Source organism: Micromesistius poutassou (assembly GCF_964030765.1).
Source record: "Micromesistius poutassou genome assembly, chromosome: 14".
NCBI lineage: Eukaryota > Metazoa > Chordata > Actinopteri > Gadiformes > Gadidae > Micromesistius > Micromesistius poutassou.
In genome coordinates, this window is record NC_140284.1 from 19073433 (window position 1) to 19081395 (window position 7963).

A 7963-nucleotide genomic window follows, 5' to 3' on the forward strand; every position below is an offset into this window, starting at 1 on the left:
CAAACCATGTTGGTCCTCACATTGATTGTACGTTCTCCGTATACACCCATTAAACAGTACGTTGTACACGTAAATATATCTCAGGGCACAGGAGAGAGAGAGAGAAACACAGAGAGAGAGAGTAGAGAGAGAGAGAGACTAAATAAAAATAGAGAATAGACTAGCTTTGTTTGTTTTGTTTTTTTTGCTTTTTAAACACTTCAGTTAATCCTTTGGCGTCCAGAGAAAGAGCTGGTGGACTGGGAGCAGCATTCAGACCCCAGTGCGTGACCGCAGAGCGAGGCACGGCGTGGCACGGCGCGCCGAAGACCACGCCTCAAGCACCACGGCCCCCCCCCGCCGCCCCCGCTGCCCCCCCCCCCCACGGCCGTCAAGTATCCTCCCGTCTCCTGGAGTCTGGGGTCTTTGGGGGTCGCTCGCTGTGGGCCCTTCCCGGGTACGGACTCCTCCTTGCTCCCTCTCGGCGGGCGCCAAGAGCCTCACGAGCGTTCGACGCCGTGAAAACCAAAAAGAGTTCACCGAGAACCCGGAGGGTCAAGAGTCTCGTCCCCATGTCCCCGTGTTTGTGAAAAAACGTCAGTCATTGGGACCCAGAGGCCCACCTCAGAACCCCCTCGGCCCCACCCAGTTGGTGGGGGTCCCCTGGGTGAGCGGGGGTTAACTGCTGGGGGGTCCGGCGGTTAGAAAGTAGGTCATCATCTCCCCTTTCCCCTTGACCGTCACCACGCCCCGGTACTCCAGAGTGTAGTTGTAGGAGCTCAGCACCTGGTAGAGGTCGGAGGTCACCTGGACAGGGGGAAGGGAGGGGGGTGTGATCATTAGCTTTGTTCCAGCGTTTATCCCCATCTCTTATTCATGTAGATGGTCTGACACGCAGTCAAGGCCAGAGAGAAGGCAGCTGCTGTTGAATCACCCTGAACTGATGCAGGTGTTTTAAAGGACTGAACCACACATGACATACAAAGCTACTTTAAGTGTGTTTGCTGCCATCTTGAGGCTAAATAAATAAATGCTAGACTGAGCGCGGTGCTCTGATGTAAGAATCTATTTCATAACGCGCTATACAACCAATGATCCTTCTTTTAAACGTGCAGCCTTCTCTGAATGTGCACAGTGGTTGGCGGTGCGTGGGCCCTGCACAGGACTGGGGCCCGCGGGCGCTTCTGTTTGTGTTCAGAACCGTCATCAAACCTTAAATCCATTAGACGAGCAACAGCGTGGAATTTACTTTATTTTATGAAGGTCGATCACTTCAATATGAAAGAATGAAAAGAAAAAAGGAAAATAACTCAAGTGAAGTGTCTTTTTAATGACATTTAATGCCCTCTTTGTCATCCTCTATCAGCAGCCCTCGTAATGGTGTCTATGCTAATTAGCCCAAAGTAGGGACATGAGCTCATATGACGGATAGATAGAATTAAAAGCCTAAAATTGTGGGGCGCCTTACACATTTTGATTAGAAAGGAGGTATCGTGCATTAATGATTTAATATCCAATAGTAAAAAAATATATGAATACACTATTTTTAATGAAAGATTAATTTAGATAAAACCAAATTAGAATGAACATGAATTATTCAATACAGGAAATGAGGGCACCGCAGAGGTAACGGAAGAGTGCTGGAAATTTTGAGCAGAAGTAGAAGAGGGTTATTAGAAGCTACAGTTTACAAAGATGATAACCACAATAGACATTAATCATAACAAAAACCTATATCACTATATCTAGCGTGTGACACTGTTGTGCAGTAGATATGGGGATTAACGTGAATAGCGTTATGCAAATGGTTGTGCATTCCAATACCAGTAATAAAACAAAGACGTTAGAAAAGTCAAATGTCCGCCGGTTTCAAATCTGTGTTGTCAAAGTTGGAAGAGGTCAGAAGGTACGACTTGACCTCCACTACCTATCAGCGCTGCCATCGGACATTCGCACAAAACAATGATCTAGTGCTACTCCCCGATCTCTAGTGTTTTGTTTGATTTATAACCACCAGCCACCAGCCCCCCGGCCCCCCAGCCCCCAGCCCCCCACTGACCTGGATCCTCTCGGGCACGCCGGTGCTGTCCATGCGACTGGCCACGTTCACCGTGTTCCCCCAGATGTCGTACTGCGGCTTCCTGGCACCGATCACGCCCGCCACCACTGGCCCGATGTTGAGCCCTGACCGGGACGCGCACAAAACAGTTATTTAGGTTACCGAGCGCTCCTATTGGCCAGACAAACTTTTGATCTTTGAGTTTGCCCTCAAAATGAACTGCAATGCAGTCATAACATGACCTTACAGGGCATAACTTCGGCCGACATACCCTGACCTACTTCACTACACTAGTTATAATTGACATGTCGACACACTATGAGCTGATCCTCTACAGTTGAGGAGCATTATGGAGGAGCATCTCCATCTAACACTTCATCTAAGCATCATCTCTCACGCCTGCGGTCTGTTTATTCTGTCTCCACCTGGCGTTTCTGACACCCATTCTTCTCAGCTGATAAAACAGCCTAGATGAGCGACACTGCGTGGGATGTAATACACCTACAGTCAGCCCAGGCCTCAATCGAATCATTAATTCCCCTTTCAGAACGAAGCTCCTCTTCTCCTAAAGGATCCACGAGTCGCCCCTGAGCGACGAGGTCTCCGTCCGGCGCTGCTCTCTTTGCTCACCGATCTTCATCTTGAAGTTGTTGAAGGAGTGCTCGTTGATGTACTTCATCTGGTCCATCATGCGCATGGCGTAGTCGGCCAGCGCGCGGATGTGCGTGCGGCCGGCCTTGTCGTAGGTGGAGTCGTTGAGGCCCGAGGCGGCCATGTAGGTGGAGCCGATGGTCTTGATCTTCTCCAGCTGGCGGAACTGGTCCTCGCTGATGATCTGCCCACACACACACACACACACACACACACACACACACACAGGGAGACACGGGGGGGGGGGGGGGGGGTGGATGGAGTACGAGAAGAAAACAAGAGGTGTATGAAACGATCAATAAACCAACAGAACCGCATAAAAGGCGTGATCTGTACTCCTGAAAAACACCAAATACCCAATCCCATGACTCGAACAGACACCACGTAGCCCCGCCCCCCGGCTCTGGCCCCGCCCCCCCTGCTCTGGCCCCCCCCCCCCGCTCTGGCCCCCCCCCCCCAGCTCTGGCCCCCCCCCCCCCCCCCCCCCGGCTCTGGCCCCGCCCCCCGCTCTGGCCCCGCCCCCCCCGGCTCTGGCCCCGCCCTCACCTCGTCAAAGTCGGCGATGATCTCGTTGAGCAGGCGGAGGCACTCCACCCCCTCGTTGTTGGCCTCCAGCTCCACGTAGAACTCGGAGAAGTTGCTGATGGAGGCGAACATGACGGCCACGCACTCACAGGACTGGTAGTACAGCTCGTCGTTGCGGCGCTCGCGCTGCAGGAAGTGGGCGGCCACGTCCTTGGGCAGGATGTTGTGCAGCAGCCGGCGGTTGTAGGCCTGCAGCTCCTCCATCTCCTCCTTCTCCTCCGTCGCCTGGCGGGGGGGGGGGGCGGGGGGGGGGGGGGGGGGGGGGAGGGTGGAGGGGGCACGGGTGGTTGGTGGTCGGTGCTGTTGTTGTTTGATTTGTTTGTTTGTTTCCTCTGTTTTCTCTGTGACTTGTGGAGCCGTGGCCATTTAGCGCCGCTGCAGAGACTACAATTTATGTTTTATTACACATCTAAAGTTTAAAACAAGACTGAAGACTTAAGCGTTAAGGGTTCTGCATTTTTTCAATGACTTCACCCTTACTTAAAATGAGTCTTTTATTTTAAATGTTAAAGGTGTCTGTTTAAGAGAACTTAGTAACGGAATTTCCAGCGTGCGCACACAGACAGACACACACAGACACACACACACAGACACACACAGACACACACAGACACACACAGACACACACACACAGACACACACACCTGTAGCTTCCAGAGGAAGTCCAGCCTGGCTGTGGACTCAACCTGCTGGGCGTGGAGGTAGAGCGCCAGGACGAAGACGGTGATGACCACCGGGGTCATGATCTTCAGGGGAACCTTGGTGTCCACTCTACAGCTACACACACACACACACACACACACACACACACACACACACACACACAAGGTCTTACATGTTAGCCTCTTTTCATTTCTTATTGCACTTGTCTTTGAATGGGGTGGGTGTGGATGAGTGGTGATGGCTTACTACTAGATTGCAGGTTTACAAAGTATAGTCCTATCATTTTCTCTCTCCATTAGAGCAAAGATGCAACTGATCTTCTCACACACGCACACACTCGACTTTGCTTCGAGGCATTGCTAATTAGCACACGAAAAGTCGTCATCAGTGAGTGTAAGTGAAATTAGTTTAAACCTCTCTCTACCTCTCTCTCTCTCTCTCACACACTCACACAAACTGCAACAAATGTTCTCATATTCTCATTATAGATTAGCGTGTGCCCACACAAAATGAGGTTATTGCTACAGTTATTCAAGCAGCTCTCACCTTGTTCCATTGATGATCTTACTGCAAGAACAGAGAAACAACAAGAATTTAATTCACCACACGTATGTTGATAAGAACACACAATAAATAGGATAAACATTCCTGCAACAGGTATTAAAGTTGTGTAGTCAAGTGATCCAAAAGATTTCATAAGCCAGACGGATGGCTAAGACTGTAAACCAAAAGTTGGTTAATTTTTACCAAAAGTTATCACAAAACTGCCGTCTTCACCAACTGAACACAGCAGAGGTTAAACAATATGAAGAGATGGCCAAAATGAGCCACAAAATTATGAACCATGTTTTTAACTGCCTGTTGTCTGTGCATCCAAACGCAGAGCTCCAAAAAGTTTTGTTCGGTAAGATCGGTGAAGACGCTTTGTTGATGCTTCAATGTTCCGTCAGTTATCACATCGATTTTACGTAATCACCTGCTTATTCTGCTCCGCAGCGTACAAACAACTCCAACTATCATAATACGATTTACGTTACAGCTAGACATGTGGAAAGGACACACACACACACACACACACACACACACACACACGCACACACACACACACACACACACACGCGCGGGGGTGCACTCACATGCTGCTGGCCATGACGAGGAGGTCCTGGTTGTCGAAGAGGCTGACCTCAGGGATCTCCATGACCAGGAGGTAGAGCAGCTCGATGAAGAGCATGAGGAACAGCTTGCCGAGGCTGCTGACCTGCAGGAAGACCGAGCAGGCCAGCAGACTCAGCAGCACGCAGGACGAGAAGTACTGCAGGGAACACACACACACACACACACACACAGGAACATACGTTGAATAACTATAGGAAAGCACTGCAGAGAACACACACACACACACACAGGAACACACATAGGAACATACATGTGAATATCTATAGAGAGGTTCTGCAGAGTACACACACACAGCCATATGTGTGAATATCTAAAGAGAGGTACTGAAGGGAGTGTGCCAACACAGAAACATGTGTGGAGCTACCAGAGGACACACACATACAGTTGTACACATATAGACCTATGGGGAAGAACGGCAGAGAATGCACACACACACACACACACACATACACAAACAAACAAATACACAAAAACATATGTGTGGATATATCTCCTTGACACACTGAATCAAGTTTGAATTATAGCGTTTATCAGAACAAAAAAGGTATTCAAAATGTAAACATGGCGTTGTTCTTAATGACTGCGTGGCGCTCATATCCTGTATTCAGGGTTCTAGTGCTATAATCCTATCAAAATAATTGAATCCAATCCTGATGCGATTATATGATGAATTTCATGACGCATTCAATCTTGAAATGACTTCTTGAAAGTAATGAGGTCAGAGATGCATGCAGTTTGCACAAATGTGTTCTCTCTCTCTCTCACACAAACTCTTTCACACACACACACACACACACACACACACACACACACACACACACACACACACACCTCGGGGAAGCTGCAGATGGGGGAGAGGTCGTCGCAGAGGTCGGGGTGGGAGTCGAAGGTGACGTTGAGGATGTGGGCGTGGCAGGCGTTGACGCTGGCCAGGCTCAGGTTGAGCTCGGCGCCGATGCAGGCCCGCAGGTCCCGGCTGCTACAGGTGAACTGTACGGGTCAGGAGTACAGCAGGGTCACCGCGGCGGTGCACGTGACGCTCAGGTCAGGTTCATGTTTCAGCGTTTTTCATTTGCTCTTTTTATTAAATGATTTCAAGTCTTTTTTTTTTTGCCTTCTTAGTTAAAGACTGAACTCACGATGTTGACGAAGGCGGAGAGAAAGACGATGACGATGGTGAACACGCCCACCAGCGTGCTGTTGAGCCGCGACTGGACGATCCTCTTGGACAGGTTCTGCAGAGACCCAGGGAACATCTGAGGAACACACACACACACACACACACACACACACACACACACACACACACACACACACACACACACACACACACACACACACACACACACACACACACACACACACACACACGTTATGGGAGTGTGAGCATGCATGTGTGTGTATGTGCTTGCTCACCCTAGCTGATACCTCAGGAGCACATCAGCACATTTATACTTAGTCATATTTATTTTTTAATGCACAAGTCACCTACAAACAGACAGTTACATGTATATAGTATGTTTATCTTATTCTAATAGTTTTTATTATATTTTATTTCAAATTGGTAAATTTATTTGTATATATACTCTTGTTTCACACTCTCTTTTCCCACTGTACTGCTGGTCACTTGTGAATTTCTCCTAAGGGGGATTAATAAAGGACTATCTATCTATCTATCTATCTATCTAATAAACAGTACATATCAGATACACTTTCTGTTCAAACAAGCCAACAGTTTCTTAATAAACTCGATGGACCAATGGCTGGCTACAAATGCAAATGCAAGGGGAGCCAAACCAGTAAAAGCAAAGAATTGGGGCAGAGTAACAATGGGTCAAAATTGTTTGCCATTGTCAAACAATGGGTCTTACTTGTCAAAACCTTTTCATTCCTTGGAACATGTTTTTGGCGCCCCGCAATCTCACAATAGTCAATCTCACAATAGCCAATCTCACAGACTAGTTGCATTTTGATCATTTGGATTTTATTTGTCAGAGCCGAACCAGCTGCCACTCACCCCGAAACAGGAGTAGACAGCTGACACGAACATGACACCCATCAGGATTATCAGACAGGTGATGAAGAAACCCAGCATCACACTGGAGCTGAGAGAGGGAGAGAGAGAGAGAGAGAGAGAGAGAGAGAGAGAGAGAGAGAGAGAGAGAGAGAGAGAGAGAGAGAGACATTCTGAGCATGGCTGGATGGTTAAGCCTGAGTATGTGGTATGCTACTGTGCTTTCATCTTGCCGTATGTTTACTAAATTAATGATGCAGACTGAAACTTGTGTGCGTGATTGTGCACACAAGGCAGATGAAAGACACAAGAGGAGACAGAGTGGAGTAAACAGCACTTTCTCTGCTACATAGAGCAAGTGATGTGCATTACAAGTTTGTCCTAGAAAAATCTCTATGATGCTCTAAAGTACAACAGGTGGTAGTGTGTGTGTGTGTGTGTGTGTGTGTGTGTGTGTGTGTGTGTGTGTGTGTGTGTGTGTGTGTGGCTCTGATATTGATGGACCAAGAGAGGGCCATTGTTGAATTTAAATTGATTCTGTCAAATGCAATTTGGTGTAATTTGAGTATAATGAGTAGGGTCAAACAAGAAATGTTAATCAAAAGGTTCTTGGGGAAAAACCAATAGAGTATTCCCCTATAAAAGCAAAGAAAACTACCGGATGTGAACATTAATAGTTACAATCGTTTGTATGTATGTATGTATGTATGTATGTATGTATGTATGTATGTATGTATATGTGTGTGTGTGTGTGTGTGTGTGTGTGTGTGTGTGTGTGTGTGTGTGTGTGTGTGTGTGGACTCACTGCGGTACGATGACGATCTGGATGAGGCAGA

At 47.9% G+C, this 7963-nt stretch overlaps 1 protein-coding gene across 2 annotated transcripts in view; it reads right to left on the reverse strand.

Moving 5' to 3' along the window:
* Positions 1 to 452: 452 nt before the first annotated feature.
* adcy5 (adenylate cyclase 5) overlaps positions 453 to 7963 on the reverse strand; it is a gene marked incomplete at its 5' end in the record, with an annotated part of 50999 nt that continues 43488 nt past the window's right edge. Inside the window, 11 exons of one of the 2 annotated variants that reach the window (XM_084478835.1) lie at positions 453 to 786; positions 2039 to 2163; positions 2669 to 2873; positions 3236 to 3499; positions 3919 to 4051; positions 4484 to 4504; positions 5074 to 5249; positions 5945 to 6103; positions 6253 to 6369; positions 7131 to 7218; positions 7933 to 7963. The exon at positions 7933 to 7963 is cut by the window's right edge and continues 67 nt beyond it. In XM_084478835.1, the coding sequence (XP_084334961.1) occupies positions 658 to 786; positions 2039 to 2163; positions 2669 to 2873; positions 3236 to 3499; positions 3919 to 4051; positions 4484 to 4504; positions 5074 to 5249; positions 5945 to 6103; positions 6253 to 6369; positions 7131 to 7218; positions 7933 to 7963 (1448 nt within the window). In that variant the 3' untranslated portion in view covers positions 453 to 657. The remainder of the gene's footprint in view (positions 787 to 2038; positions 2164 to 2668; positions 2874 to 3235; positions 3500 to 3918; positions 4052 to 4483; positions 4505 to 5073; positions 5250 to 5944; positions 6104 to 6252; positions 6370 to 7130; positions 7219 to 7932) is intronic. The other variant, XM_084478836.1, reaches the window with a different exon arrangement.